The sequence below is a fragment of the Lepidochelys kempii genome, chromosome 20, assembly GCF_965140265.1.
Source record: "Lepidochelys kempii isolate rLepKem1 chromosome 20, rLepKem1.hap2, whole genome shotgun sequence".
In the NCBI taxonomy this organism is placed as follows: domain Eukaryota; kingdom Metazoa; phylum Chordata; order Testudines; family Cheloniidae; genus Lepidochelys; species Lepidochelys kempii.
Genome location: NC_133275.1, coordinates 18,375,447 through 18,391,128, shown reverse-complemented (window position 1 = coordinate 18,391,128; position 15,682 = coordinate 18,375,447). Strand labels below are relative to the sequence as shown.

Here is a 15,682-nt window from a genome sequence, read left to right as displayed (position 1 = left end):
CAGAGCAGCTGGATTTATACAAAGCATCCAACTCCCCCACCCCCTTTCCACGTTACAGCTCGCTCTAGTTTTTACAGGCCCGGCCTTGGGCTGTCCTTCGAGCTGTTAGTTGTTTTGTATTGCATTAACTCCTAGAAGCTGCAGCAGCAATCAGAGCCCCATCCTGCTAAGTGCTGTCCAGACACGGGGCTTGACACCCTGGGGCAATTGACCAGTGTAGCTACAGCAGACTAATAATGAGGCTGATATAACTTCCCCGCGGTTGACACCGCTCCAGAATATGAGAGAATGTCCACGTGAGGTGACACACAGTCCCTGCCTCAAAAGGCTTCCAATCTAAATAGACAAGGGCAACCCAGAAGGCAATAGGAAGCGTTATCATCTCTAGTTTATAGATAGGGAAGCTGAGACATCCAGAAATTTGCACAAAGTCACACAAGGAAGAACTAGAAATTGAAGCCAGATCTCCTCTGTTGCAGGCCAGTGTTGCAGCCACGTGACCATCTCTCTTCTCCCCGACCATCTCCCCTCCGTGGTTAGGGTTCCTGCAAGCAGCCCTCTGCCATCATGTTCCATTAGTCAGCACTAAATTTTTACAGGCTGTGAGAAAGCCTGGCCCTTGCTTCTGCAGCTGGGCGGAAGGGCTTGCACCACCCCAACTCCCAGAACAGCTAGATGTACCTGCTAAAATAAATTAGCAGGGAAAGAGCAACTGTTGAGGGTGAAACTGGCACAATCGTTCATCAGTGTTAGCAGCCCAGTAAAAGTACAGGGGGCTGTTCACACCTGGCTTCTTTGGCTTGGGGCTCTGGTTTGACACCACAATCACTCCCTTGACTTCAGTGCAGTCACTCCCCATTTACACCAGTGGGGGCTGAGATCAGAAGCAGGGCCGACCTCACAGCACTTGAGGTTTGTCTCCCAGTCTAGGTTTCTCCCATCTGGCCAAGCCCGCTCTGGCTAGCTGCCCAGGTTTCACAGGAGAAGCCAGGTTACTCAGCTGCTCAGAGAAGAGCCCAGCCATCACAAAAATCTTTATTATTAGTATCAGCAGCACCATGACAGTGTCTGTGACCTTAAACAAATCCTGTGTCACCTGGTCCTCAGGCCTGGCCTACACTGAGAAGTTAGATCTGAACCTTGTAGTTAAGTTGACCTAAGCCCTGCTGTAGACACGGGTAGGTTGAAAGAGGAATGCTGTTATGGACCTAGCTACCGCCGCACAGGGAGGTGAGTAACCTCCGTCAATGGGAAACCCCCTTCCATCCACATAGGAAGCATCTACACTCTGGCCCTACAGCAGTGCAGTGCAGACGTGGCCTCAGGGGGGCCAATCCGCCACGTGCGCAGGCAGGGCTGGCCTCACCTCCCCCTGAGGCGAACTGAGGTGGCCGCCTCAGGTGCCAGACACCAGGCCCCAGAGTTTCAAAGTTTTGGCCCAAGCGAGGGGGCATGGGGGTGTCGTTGGAGCTCTCCGCCTCAGGTGCCAAAAGGTTGTGAGCCAGCCCGGTGCGCGGGCACCTACCCCACCGGAGCATGCAAAACACCCTCAGTCTCACTTGGTGGTACAGCTTAAGCGACTGCATGATGTGCCAGGATAAAACCCAGGTCTGCTGGGATCCAGCCCCGGGCTGAGCCGGAGGGGCGATGAGACGGACACAGGCAGGGAGATCAAGAACACGTCTATACCAGGGATGCCGCAGGGGCGCCGTGAAGTGCTGTAGCGTAGACGCTTCTTACATCCACCGAAAGGGTTTTCTAGGAAATCCACTTCCCCGAGCAGCGGAGAATTCTTCTGTCAACCTAGCTGCATCTAGCCTGGGGTTAGGTCGGCTTAACTAGGGTGCTTGGGGTGTGAGTTTCCCCATGGCCTGGAGCGACACAGCTAGGTTGATCTAAATTTTAAGCATAGACCAGAGCACAGACAGAGGCAGACAGAGACCAGTTTTGTTGTTTGTTTTTTATCTGGAGCAGGATTTAATACTTAGAGGCCTGCGCGGATACAAATTTATATCCGCGGATAAAAATCGGTATCCGCTGAACCGCAGGGCCCTCCCAGGAACCGCAGCAGCAAAAGGAGCGAGCCATGGGGGTGCAGCTCCCAGGAACCAGCGCCCCACGCCGGCAGCTCAGCCCTGTCCTCCGACATGGCTGTACAGACCCCAGACAGGAGCAACAGTCATGGAGAGAGCTGCATGGCAGGGACAGGGGTGGTACAATTGCATGGGAGGAGCTGTCAGTGTGGGGCACTGGCTCCTGGGAGTGGCAGCCCCCACGGTTCACTCCTTTGGCTGCTGCGGTTCCCGGGAGGGCCTGTGCGGTTCAGTGGATACTGATTTCTGTCCGTGTATATAAATTTGTATTCGCGCAGGGCTCTGTTAATATTCAGCAACACATGGGATCGATGAGGATCATTCACTGGCCATGCTGTACTTCAAGGCCTCCTGCAATCACTGTAAAAAGTCAAGAGATTTGCTTAACCCATGAGATTTCCAAAAGATTGGGGGGAGGGGGTGGTGGTGTTATTTGCCATCTAATTACTAAATCTCAGCCCATGGCTCTCAACCTTTCGAGACTACTGTACCCCTTTCAGGAGTTGGATTGGTCTTGCGTACCCCCAACATTCACCTCACTTAAAAAAGGACTTGCTTACAAAAATTAGGCATAAAAATATAAAAAAGTGTCCCAGTCACACCAGTACTGAAAAACTGCTTCCTTTCTCATTTTTACCATATAATTATAAAATAAAATCAATCAATTGGAATATAAACATTGTACTTACATTTCAGTGTATAGTATGTAGAGCAGTGGAAAAGTTATTGTCCATATGAAATATTAATTTGTACTGACTTTGCTAGTGTTTTTGACGTAGCCTGTTGTAAAACTAGGCAGCTATCTAGAGGAGTTGCTGTACCCCCTGGCAGACCTCTGCGTACCCCCAGAGGTACGTGTACCCCTGGGTTGAGAACCATTAGTCTAAGTCACTAGGACAGGGACCATCTTTTTGTTCTGCACCTAGCACAGTGGGGTCCTGGTCCAGGACCCTGGCTCACCACAACACAAAGAAAAATAGCAACAAGAAGTCATTTTTAAAGCTTTTAGTTTTCTCTGCGCCCCTGAAGGCTTTTAAAATGGAAGTTGAAATTCTCACCTAATCATGCCAAATTATTCAGAACCTGATTCCCTGTTGGAATAGATGACTTCTGGAGCTAGGGCTTTAAGAAAAAACAAACAAACAAACAAACAAAAAAAACCCAACACCCACACCAAACAAACACTGGGAGGAGGGAGCAGATCCCAAACCAGAAGCTGCAGCCCATGGGAACATAGCATAAGCCCATAGAAGGGGACGCAAGCCCTGAGGGCAGGCTGGGGTCTCACTCGTTTACAGCTCAGCCCAGAATAATAGCTTCAGCCTGGCACATTGACCAAGACTCGGGAAGCAACCAGAGACATGGTGGGAGGTGGCAGGAAGTTTAATCTGATGCTTGGGTGACGGTTGCCATATTGGCTAACGGTGGGGATTGAACTGGGGCTCTCCAGAGCTGAAAGCACAAGCAGCTACAGGTTGAACTAAAGAGTCAAGGCTCCTTAGGTAGGGCTGCAACTGTCCTTTGCGGATGGGGAACCTGGGAACACGCGCTGCCCAGCTGGTTAAATCTGCAATTAAAAGCAGGTGCCCCCCTGTGGGGAAGGGTGCAGCAGATTCTGGGAAGCCACCAGCACCTTTGATACACTGACTGCAGTTCAGTATTAAAACCAAAAAACTTTATTGGAGAAGCGATGAGTGGATACAAGTACAGAGCAGGGAGAGGAGAGGCAACTTCCACAGCCAGAGGGATTAAAATAAAGTATGCACAGGAGCACCATGCCACAAGCCATCATGGCTAGTCCAGATCTGTCTTGGTCCCCTCTGTGCCCATGTGCAGAGCTCGGGCTCCAAAACCATCTCAAAGATAGCCCTGAGCCATGGTCACACAGCTCCACCTTGCAGCGCTGAGTCACCTTCTTCAGCATGAAGCGGCAGCCTGCAGATACTACAGATCCCAGCAGCTCATGCTCCAGCCCAGCACTTGGGATCAGTGGGGAGCACAGCATGCTGGGACTTGTAGTCTTCTAAGGCTATACGTTCAGGTTAGCAAGGAGATATGGCTGCATTCTGTTCTGTTTATAAAGTGTCAGCCAGGCTATATTTGGGTAGCCCCTACACCTCCCACCAAGGGGAGCTCTTGGAATACTGGCCCCCACTTCCAACCCTTTCTTTCCAAGACCCTTGTCAAGGAGGAGGGGGAAGGGAAGAAAACTCACACTAAAATCAAGTTTAAAACTCTTATAAAGTTATCCCTGATCGTGTACATTCATTTATGACATGAGACATTCAGAATTTTAATTCAGAGCTATTATTTCAAGCACTTCTGTGATTGGTTTTTAAATAGACTATGTAGACTTTTTGTGATTAGTTTCTATATAGACTACCTCCTCCCTCAGCCCCAAAAGGAACATCCCACCAGAAAATGGACAACTGGGGCATCTAAATGACTTTGGAGAAATCTACCCCAACTTCCTTATGCCTTTGAAAACAAACCTGCCTCCCAGCCAGTCAGCAACATCCCCAGATTTCTGCAGGCCAGAACAAGCCAGGAGATCAAGGATTGAAGGGAGCGGCTGGAGCAGATGCCTTGATTTGCAAGGGCTTATTCTGCCATTGCATCATGAACAGGGCACAGGCTGAGAGTCGGGAGACTCCAGTTTTTAAGTCCAGAAGGGACTTGTCATGAAAGGTAAGAAAGCTCAGAGTCCCATCTGCAATATTGCTCCAGGCCTCCTGCATTTTAACACCTGGCCCCCAATGTACGGGCTTTTAATGATAAGGTTACACCTCTGATTACACCAGTGCCCTCCATCACCGGATCAGTGACATCCAGATTAGCGTATGGCTCACTGGGGCTCTCTGGTCTGTGCCACTGTCTTTCCTGGGGATTTTAGCCTCTGTCCCTAGCCCTGTTATACAGGCTATTAGGGAGGTGGCTGGCACCAGTCCACTCAGCCAGTGGCTTGGTTGTAGCAGGGGAAGATCACGGTCTGGTCGACAGGAAGCATGCGTGGCTGGAAGGTGGAGGGAAGCCTCAGTCAGTCGCTGCTGCTGGAGGAGGAGGAGGAGGAGGACGACGAGGAATGCTGCAGGAAAGGGGAGAGAAATCGTGAGGCTTGGACCTCAGCCCAGGGAGTTGACATGCTGTTGGCAGGTGGATGGCTGGGAGTAGAAAAGAAGAGGGCACCCTGCTAACAGAGTCCTGAGCTGCTGCCCATGGAAGCAGGGCTCAGCGCCCACAGGGGACCCCCTACCCATCCCACCAACCACTGCCACCCCCCCCCATGTCACAGGATTTGTGCAGTTGGCGGGGGGGGGGGGGTCTTGGGTCTACTGCCAACCCTGTGCACCAACACCCACCCCTGCCACACACCCGTAGCACAGGGGCTCCCCTGCCATGCCCAGAGGAGTTCCCCTAATTGCATTGCCCCCTCCCCACACTGTAAAGTGGGGGGTTGTCTTAACCCTGGAGACTAGGAACTAAACCAAGATCCTCCAGGCTAGGGTGACCAGATGTCCCATTTTTAAAGGGACAGTCCCATTTTGGGGGACTTTTTCTTATATAGGCGCCTATTACCCCCCACCCTGTCCCGCTTTTTCAGTTGCTATCTGGTCACCCTACTCCAGACTCATGCACTCAAACCACCATCCAGGAGGGGGAAGCGTCCCCGTCCCAAGCCCTGAGCGAGCCAGCTGCCCTCCCTGGCATGGTTCAGTGACAGCACTAATTGCTGAACAGATGGAGGGCAGGGGAGACCCATGCACAGGTGCTGAGAAAAACCCCAACACACAAGCCTTCTCCTTTCCCTCCCCCAACCCAGCATGTACCTCTTGTTGTGATCTGTATGCTATGTATAACTTGTTACTCAAAAGGTCTGTCTCCCCCCCCACACCATTTTGTCTCCTCTCCCTCTTTGAATACCTTTCCCCCACCCCGCCCTCCTGGAATGCTTGTGGGATGAATGGGCTGCTCAAACAGCTGGAAGATCAGAAGAGCTCCCAGGTAGACAAGGTGTCTGGGACTCTGATTAGGCAGGGATCATACACCCAATGCATGGACACTGCCCGAGGCGGAGTGTGACCAACCAGATGTGGCCAAGTCATCTCTAGTCGCAGGCCATGAGGAGCTGGTCCTTAAAAGGGGAAGGGGCCAGTGCTCAGGAGTGCACTCACAAGATTGTACCTCCCGGGAAGGCCCTTCCTGGGGACTGCCTGGCCAGTGGGCCGCTGCGTTGCATTCCATCGTGCCTCGGGAAGACTGACCTTCATTGCACCATCCATGGCTGTGCTGTGCGACACTTCCCTTGAAGGATCCTGACCTCTCCAGCGCTGTGCCTGTCCTGGGAGCGTGAGTATGCGAGGCTCTTTTGAGCTTAGCTATCAGTATAATAAACGTACTGCTTTCTGCCAAACTCTGGTGGGTCATTAGTCCTCCCTAAGCTTCCTAGCTGGCCCAACTTTGGATAACACCTCTGACCACCGTGCCAGAATGCGCCCCCGCCCACCTCGCACCCACTGACCTTTCCATGCTTGTGCACCTTGTGTGGCTTGTGCACCTTGTGAGCCTTCTTCATCTTCTTCCTCATCTTCTTTGCTGCCTTCTTGTCCAGCACTTGGGTCCCAATGGCGACAGTCCCAGGCATCAGGGGGTTAATACCCATCCCCCCGGGCATGCCAGGAGCAGGTGGTGGATAGGGACCCAGAGGGCAGCCAGGCTGCTGGCTGGGGAAAGGGGGTTGAATGGGGTGGCCGGGGGGGTATGCGGGCTGCCCTGGAACCCCTGCTGGAGGGATGGGATAGGAGCCAGGGGGCACTGTGCCTGGGGGGAAGGCAGGGTTCTCAGCAGGAGGGTAGGCAGGATTGGAACCAGGTGGGTACATGGGGTTGGGAGGGAAGGCTGCTCCGGGGTAGGCACCAGGCTGTCCTGGAAGGAGAATAAACCAGTGTCACAGCCAGCAAGAGAAGAGAGACACCCTGTGGAGCAATATCCCCCCCTCTGCCCTGCTCCCAGCCCCACCCTGCAGTATCACTGGGGCTTCCCCACCTCACTGCCCCCCCCCGCCCCCGGCCCCTCCTGTGACAGTGCAGGGGAGCCACACCAAGTGTTACAGGCTTGGCTGCTGCTCCCTAGCTTTGCCTCCCTGCTTTGGGGGTGGGGACGGGGGGGAGTCCCCGGTTCCTGCAGGTGCAGTTGCCCCCTCTGGACTGCAGTGATGCCCCCCAGTGGGTTGCCAGCAGGGGTAATTGACCAGGTCCTGGGGATCTAAGAGCACCAGCTGCAATTGCTTGAGCTAAAGGAACAGTGCCATTGGCTTAACTGACTCCAACCTCTGTACACATTTCCGCCACTAGTAGGGTACGGCCATAAGAACGGCCATAGTGGCTCAGACCACTGGTCCTGCTAGCCCAGTATCCTGTCGTCAGCGGCCAATCCCAGGTGCTCCAGAGGGAATGAACAGAACAGGGCAATTTAGCCAGTGATCTATCCCCGTCATCCAGTCCTAGCTTCTGGCAGTCAGAGGCTAGGGACACACAGATCATGGGGCGCGTCCCTGACCATCTTGGCTAATAGCCATCCATGGACCTATCCTCCATGAACGTTTCATTCTTTTTCGAACCCACTTATACTTTTGGCCTTCACAACATCCCCCGGCAATGAATTCCACAGGCTGACTGTGTGTTGTGTGAAGCAGTACTTTCTTTTGTTCATTTTTAAACCTGCTGCCTAGTAATTTCATTGAGTGACCCCTGGTTCGTGTGTTATGGGACGGGATAAATAACACTTCCGTATTCACTTTCTCCACACCAGTCATGACTTTATAGCCCTCTATCATATCCCTCCTTAGTCATCTTAGTTTTTTGAATCTCTTCTCATATGGAAGCTGTTCCATCCCCCTAAACATTTTTGTTGCCCTTCTCTGTACTTTTTCCACTTCTGATGTATCGGTTTTGAGATGGGGTGACCAGAATTACACACAGTATTCCAGGAGTGGGTGTACCACGGGTTTATCATAATGCCAATATGATATTTTCTGTCTCATTATGTATCCCTTGCCTAATGGGTCCTAATATTCAACTGGCTTTTTTGCTGCTGCTGCTGCACATTGAGCAGATGTTTTCAGAGAACTATCTGCAAGGACTTCCAGATCGCTTTCTTGAGTGGTAGCAGCTACTTTAAACCCCATCACTTTGCAGGTATAACTGGGGTTTTTTGTTTTCCAGCGTGCATTGCTTTGCATTTACCACCACTGTATTTCATGGGCCCAGTCACCCAGTTTCGTGAGATCCCTTTATAACTCTTTGCAGTCAGTTTTGAACTTACCTATTGTGAGTAATTTTGGATCGTCTGCAAATTTGCCACTTCACTATTTACCCCTTTTTCCAGATCATTTATGAATACGTTGAACAGCACTGGTCCCAGCACAGATCCTTGGGGGACCCTGCTATTTACCTCTCCCCACAGTAAAAACTGACCATTTATTCCTCCCCTTTCTTTCCTATCTTTTAACCAGTTACTGATCTATGAGAGGATCTGTCCCTTTATCCCATGACTGCCTACTTTGCTTAAGAGCCTTTGGTGAAGGACCTTATCAAAGGCTTTCTGAAAGTCCAGGTACACTACAGCCACTGGATCACCCTTGGCCACATATTTGTTGATCCCCTCAAAGAATTCTAATAGATTGGTGAGGCATGATTTTTCTTGACAAAAGCCACTTTAACTCTTCCCCAACATATCATGATTATCTATGTGTCTAACAATTCTGTTCTTTTCTATAGTTCCAAACAATCTGCCTACTATGAAGTTAGGCTCACCAGCCTGTAATTACCAGGATTGCCTCTGGAGCCTTTTTAAAAAAATAGTTACATTAGTTACCCTCTAGTCACTTTGTACAGAGGCTGATTTAAGCAATAAGTTACATAGTACAACTGGTAGTTCTGCAATTTCATATTTGAGTTCCTTCAGAACTCTTGGGTGAATCCCAGCTGGTCCTGTTGATTTATTACTGTTTAATTCCATAACGTCCTCTGTTGACACCACTATATGGGACAGTTTCTCAGCTCTGTCACCAAAAAAGACTAGCTCAGGCATGGGAATCTCCCTCTCGTGCTCTGCAGTGGAAGACCGATGCAGAGTTAGCATGGGGCACATGCTGTGTCTGCGTCCCACAGAACCTGCCACCAAAACCTCCAGCTCATTTCACGTGGACCACCCAAGCTGGGCTAGATTTGAACCTGCCGCTTTAGAGGCAAGAGGGAGCCCCGTATCCCTTCTTTCCCCTGCTGAGGCAAAGAACAGGGGAGCACCAGAGGGAAAGCCAGAGGAGCAGCTGAGAAACCTGCCAGACTTGCCATCACTCCTGTTGTCCCTCACCTGCGTTGGGATTCCACATGGTTAGAGAGGAGAAGTGTCCTGTCACCTGGAGGGAAAGACACACTGTTAGGCAAAGCAAGTAAGTTTCACAGGGGAAGCATGGAGAAGAGAACACCAGACGGGGACAGCTTGCTGTTTGCATCCCTAACAGAGATCAGGGCCTGCCCTAGAGAGCCTGCCGTCTAACTAGACAAAGGATGGAAGAGGTGACCGGAGAGGGGCAGTGCTTTGCCCTAAGCCACCTTCGCAGAGCCAGGAGCAAAACCCAGGTCTCCTGGCTGCCAGCCCAATGCTCTAGCCACCAGGCCTCATGTCCTCATCAAGAGGCAGCTCAGGCTGGTGACTGATTTTCCATCCCTCCTGGGAGGAGAAGTCCCCAGCCCCCACCCTCCCAGTCTCCTCTCCTGCTGGTCCTGCAGCGTGTGTACCCAAGCAGATGAGCAGAGGAACAAAGAGGATCACAGGAGGAAGCAGCTGCCGTAACTATCTAGCCAAGCAGGTGTGGCTTGGAGCAACGCATGCAGCCCAAGCTCCACCGACTCTGGTTCTGGGGACTCGGAGCCAATGTAACCCTCCCACCAGTGCACACCCCCTCACAGACAATGGCACTGAGACGCCTACACGGGAGAGGCCGCTGGGTTAATTCAGAGCTCCCCCGCCCTGAGCTGCTTGACAGGCACCCCCACATCTTCCTGCTTCCACTGCTTCAGCCCCATCACCTCCCCGGCTTCCTCTGCCGTCCCCCAACACTGCACCCCACATGCCCTCCAAGCTCCTCCACCGCCCTCTGCAAACTCCACTTAATCTCTGCTTCAGGCCATCAGCTCCCCTCCCCACCCCTTTGCGCTAGGTGCTGTCCACCCCCAGACAGCCCCCTGCCCCAAAGACCTTACAATCAAGGCCACAGCTCCAATAGTGTTCAACCAGCTCTGGGCAAGGAAAACCCGCCACATGCAGTATCTGAAACTCAAACCTCTGGTGTTCTTTTCCTCTCTCCCCAGACACTGCTCGGCAACAGTCGCCGTGAAACAAGAATTTACAGCTGGATTGAGATGGGGGAAGGGGTCCCCTATGCAGACTCCTCAGTGTCAAACTAACTCCAGACTTCCTTTGGCACCACCGCCATTCCTTGGAGGAGCATGGGAAAGCAGACGCTCCAGCCACCCTTAGCCCTCCCACATGAGAGGGGCAATTATACGTCAGCCCTCAGCTCTGTATCTGCACCTGGTGCATTGTGTGTGTGCGGAGGGGGGATGGGGGTTTGGTGTAGAAGACACAATCAGGGGACAATGCTTTGCTACAAGAAATGAGCCTAATGCAGCCCCAGTTCCCATTCCAACACCGTCCCTCTCGCCCCCGCAACACACAAATACACATACAGATCTGTACAGAAAGAACAACAACTCAGGCTAGTCAAATCGATTCAGAGCAAAGTGAAACCGACCCAGCCCGTCCCAGTCCACCCTCCCAGGCAGAGCCGGGTCCAAGGCCAGGCAGCACAAAGTGACTCAGCTAGATTAAAAACTGATGAGATCTCAAGGGTGGAGCAAAGTTCAGGAGCAGCTCAGGGACACCCCACCCCACGCCCTGCAGCACAGGACAGCCAGCCAGTGCTTAATTTGTGCTGACAGAGGTGCTGGGCTACAAACCGTCAAGCCATTTTTTTACATTCATAACTGATGCAGCAAACTCAGAGGTGCCAGGGCTACAAACTGCCAAGCCCAGAGATGCCAGGGCTCAGCCCTGGCACAAATTAAGCACTGGACACAGCTGTGTTGCCGCCCAGAGGGGACCAGCTCTCTCTCTCATGAAGGTTGGCAGCTCAGCCAAAGAGCTGATGGGGGAGGCAGAAGGTCAGTCACCCATACAGACTGCAACATATTGAGGACCCACAGAGTTACGACACCCGAAGCCAAGCCTCACAACCGAAAATTCAGGGGGTAGTGGGAAAGCGGCCCCCAAGAGGTCTGTAGCCAGAGCAGAAGTAGTCTAGCTACCAACAACGGATGAGAATAAGATTTGGGGTATGCAAGCCAGAGGTGGATAGACAGACAGAAGGGTGTGCAGGGTGGATGCAGAGGGGGATGGACTGACAGCTGTGTGTGGGGAGGATACACAAACAGAGGGACGGATAAACAGAGGGGTGTGCATGGGGATATATAGAGGGGCATGCATGGGGGAAGGACAGACAGAGGGGTGTGCGGGGGGATGCACAGAGGGACGGAGAGACTGACAGCTGTGTGGGGGAGGACACAAGGAGGGGCACACATGGAGCAGGGATGGACAGGCAGAGGGGCATACACGGCTGGGAGGAACAGACAGACTGACGGGGATGTGCGGGGTGGGATACATAGGGAGAGACGGATAGACAGAGGGATGTGCACAGACAGGAGTGTGCAGGAGGGATGCACAGACAGAGGGACAGTGGGATGGACGGAGAGAGCAGTGTGCAGGGGGGGAGGGATGGACAGACAGACAGCTGTGCAGGGGGGGACATGCGAGGGGAGGGAGGGACAGACAGACAGAGGGGTGTGCACAGGGGACAGACGGGACACACAGGGAAGAGGGACGGGGGGACGGAGGGGTGTGGGGGGATACACAGACAGGGAGAGGGACGGACAGACTGACAGCTGTGGGAGGGACGCGCGGGGGGAGGGAAGGACGGGGGAACGGACGGGGTGGACAGACAGAGGGGTGTGCAGGGGGATACACGGGGGAGAGGGAGGTACAGACAGAGGGACGGGGGGACAAGGGGACAGAGGGGTGTGCAGGGGGGAGAGGGAGGGACAGACAGACAGAGGGGTGTGCAAGAGGGATGCACAGACAGCGGGATGGGGGAGAGGAACAGGGGGACAGCGGTGTGCGAGGGACGGACGGACAGACAGACAAAGCCCCCCCGCCGCCATCACCTTGGCACCAGGCGGCTCCGCTCCCAAGCTCCCCAGCTGTGCCCCGCCGGCTTCCTGGAAGCGCTGGTGTCCCCGGCCCGCCGGGCCCCCATTGGCTGGCGCCGGCCCGGGGCGGCCCGCACTGGCTGGCCCCGCTGTCCGTCACCCCCGGGCCGCGCTGGCGGGAGGGGGGCGCTGGCCCCGCCCCGGGCGTGGGGGGAGGGGCAGGTTCGTACCTGGCCCCGCCGGGAGCAGGGACCCGCTACACGTGAGGGCGGGGACTCCGGACTCCTGGGTTCTCTCCCCAGCTCCGGGAGGGGGGTGGGGTCTGGTGGGTTAAAGCGGGGGACTCCGGACTCCTGGGTTCTCTCCCCAGCTCCGGGAGGGGGGTGGGGTCTGGTGGGTTAAAGCGGGGGGGGGGCGGGGACTCCGGACTCCTGGGTTCTCTCCCCAGCTCCGGGAGGGGGGTGGGGTCTGGTGGGTTAAAGCGGGGGGGGCGGGGACTCCGGACTCCTGGGTTCTCTCCCCAGCTCCGGGAGGGGGGTGGGGTCTGGTGGGTTAAAGCGGGGGGGGGCGGGGACTCCGGACTCCTGGGTTCTCTCCCCAGCTCCGGGAGGGGGGTGGGGTTTCGTGGGTTAAAGCGGGGGACTCCGGACTCCTGGGTTCTCTCCCCAGCTCCGGGAGGGGGGTGGGGTCTCGTGGGTTAAAGCGGGGGGGGCTGTGACTCCGGACTCCTGGGTTCTCTCCCCAGCTCCGGGAGGGGGGTGGGGTCTGGTGGGTTAAAGCGGGGGGGGGGCGGGGACTCCGGACTCCTGGGTTCTCTCCCCAGCTCCGGGAGGGGGGTGGGGTCTCGTGGGTTAAAGCGAGGGGGGCTGTGACTCCGGACTCCTGGGTTCTCTCCCCAGCTCCGGGAGGGGGGTGGGGTCTCGTGGGTTAAAGCGGGGGACTCCGGACTCCTGGGTTCTGTCCCCAGCTCTGGGAGGTGGGTGGGGTCTCGTGGGTTAAAGCAGGTGGGGGCTGGGAATCCGGACTCCTCCGGCCTGGCCCCAGTTGCAGGAGGGAAGTGTGGCATAGTGGTCAGGGATGGGGATTGGGCATCAGGACTGCTGGGTTCTCTTCCTGGCTCTAGGAGGAGTGTGGTCTCCTATTTGGAGCAGGAGCCTGGGGGGTGCCAGACCCCTATGTTCGATTCTGGGCTTTATACAGGAGTGTGGTTCCCAGGTCAGACTCAAGGGAGCAGAATCCAGAACTCCTGATTTGCTGTGTCACTTGGCTCTGTGTCTTCAGCTAACTGTGCCTCAGTTTCCCCACCTGGGAAACAGGGATAACAACTCCAACGCACAATGGGGACATCGGGGGGAGGAGGTGGATTGTGAGGTTTAATTCACTAATGCTTGGGAAGTGCTTTGAGATCCTCAGATGAGGTGGCAAAGAAACATGCTGGCTGTCCAGTCTCGCGCCATTGAAACCCATGGCACTGAGTGCTCTTTTGAGAGGCAGAGAAAGCACTAGGAAGGATGGTCCACTGGGTAGGGCACCAGGCTGGACACCTGGGATAGATTCTTTCCTCATCCACATTTGTCCTGGGTGACCTAGGGAAAGTCATATAGTCTACCCTGTGCCTCAGTTTCCCCACCTGTAAATGGGGATCATACCCCACGGGTATGTGAGGATAAAATCTGCTAATAAGTGTAAAGCACCCAGGTATTATGGTGATGGGCACGTATAAGCGCTGGCTAGAGGAAACAAAAGTGATCAGGCAGCAAGGCAATGACCTTTCCTAGCTAGATACTCAATCATCAGATCTAAAGTGCCCAAAGGCTGCCTGGTGGCTCTCTAAGATGCAGGAGTGACTTCAGAGGGGATCAAGCAGCGCTTCAAGTGGTCTGAAAAAAGTGGGAGTCTATCATCTGGGAGCAAGAGCTTTTGTAAGACAGACCTTGGGGTGCACCCTTCAGAGACAGCCCCCCCACCTCCAAACACACATGCTTTAAGCAGTGGGATCAGGGCCTGTTTCTGAGAGATTAATCAGGGCCAAGCTGGCGAGCGGGGTGTGGGTGTCTGAATGCGCCCTGTCCTGGAGCCCAGCCAAGTTAGAGCGCCAAGTGTTTACACACAGCTCTGATGACACTGCATGAAAGCAAAGCTCACCTGACAGCAGCGCCAAGGTCAGTGAGATCCTGGCTGCACTCAAAGGACAGTGTCCCTGTGGAGCGCTGCCCAGTGCATTAGGCAATGTGGGGGGATCTGCTGGAACTAAATGTGGAGAAAGGGGCTTGGGCTGGGGGAAGCTCTTGGGAAAACTGGCAACGTTTTATTGTGTTGTTTTCTAGTCTGTCTAGTGGCTACAGCAGAAGACTGGGAGCCAGGACTCCTCGGTTCTAGCCCTGGCTCTGGGCGGGGAATGGGCTCAAGCATGTGGGGATGGGAGGCAGGACACAGCTATAATGACTAGACTGGCTCTTTTATTGAGGCTGCTGGACACAGACTGACCCTGAGGTTCCCTCTGGTTAGTGCCAAGATGGGGGGAGGGATAGCTCAGTGGTTTGAGCATTGGCCTGCTAAACCCAGGGTTGTGAGTTCAATCCTTGAGGGGGCCAATGGGATCTGGGGCAAAAATTGGGGATTGGTCCCACTTTGAGCAGTGGACCTCCTGAGGTCCCTTCCAACCCTGATATTCAATGATTCTATATGGGGCCATTCTAAATCCTGGCCTGGATTCAGCTGCCATGGAAGGGAATGCTGAGTACACAATGGGCTCTGTAGCTCTGGCACGCCTGGTAACACTTGGGCATATACCTTGCTTACCCTGTGACTTAGTTGACTTCCCTGTGAAAATGGGGACAACACCCCAACCTGGGACAAAGGGGGGGATGCCTGAGATGTGCAAATATTAGTGACAGATAAAAGTCCTGCCTCAGAGTCCTCCCAAGTCAGGAGCATGTTCAGAATCCCAAGGCCTGGAGAAATCACCGGCTGGATTCCTCCTGGGATGAGGAAGCCCCAGGGTTTAAGAATCCCTGTGCAGGTTAGAATGGGCTTTGGACCAGTCTTGCCCAGCAATAAGAATTATGTGTCCCCCCCCTCCCCGTACTTTTCAGAGAGAAATCTCTGGAGTCCTTTGTGCTGAAGGGATGTGTTGTTAAGTGGTATTATTCTGGGCTGCTGCTAAGGGCAAGAATCTGAGGCCCTATTGCACCAGATCACAGACCAATGGCTAGAGGAGGATACTGGGCACCAGGACTTGGGGGGGTCTATTCCCTGCTCTGGGAGGCACTGGGGTCTAGCAGATAAAGCACCAGACTGCGCCTTGGGAGACCTGAGTGCTAG

At 54.2% G+C, this 15,682-nt stretch overlaps 1 protein-coding gene across 1 annotated transcript; it reads right to left on the bottom strand.

The window, feature by feature from the left end:
* Positions 1-3,746: 3,746 nt before the first annotated feature.
* Positions 3,747-12,674, bottom strand: PRR13 (proline rich 13). The gene is made up of 4 exons (XM_073318365.1): positions 12,374-12,674; positions 9,465-9,510; positions 6,613-7,016; positions 3,747-5,178 (listed from the first exon to the last, which is right to left on the bottom strand). Exons 2-4 carry the CDS (start codon positions 9,481-9,483, stop codon positions 5,131-5,133), a joined length of 471 nt encoding a protein of 156 aa, XP_073174466.1. The 5' UTR covers positions 9,484-9,510; positions 12,374-12,674; the 3' UTR covers positions 3,747-5,130.
* Positions 12,675-15,682: the final 3,008 nt, after the last annotated feature.

Coding starts and splice junctions, on each gene's coding strand:
- PRR13 (XM_073318365.1), bottom strand. Junction 5,179..6,612: donor AGGTGCACAAGCATGGAAAG/GTCAGTGGGTGC, acceptor CCTTTCCTGCAG/CATTCCTCGTCGTCCTCCTC.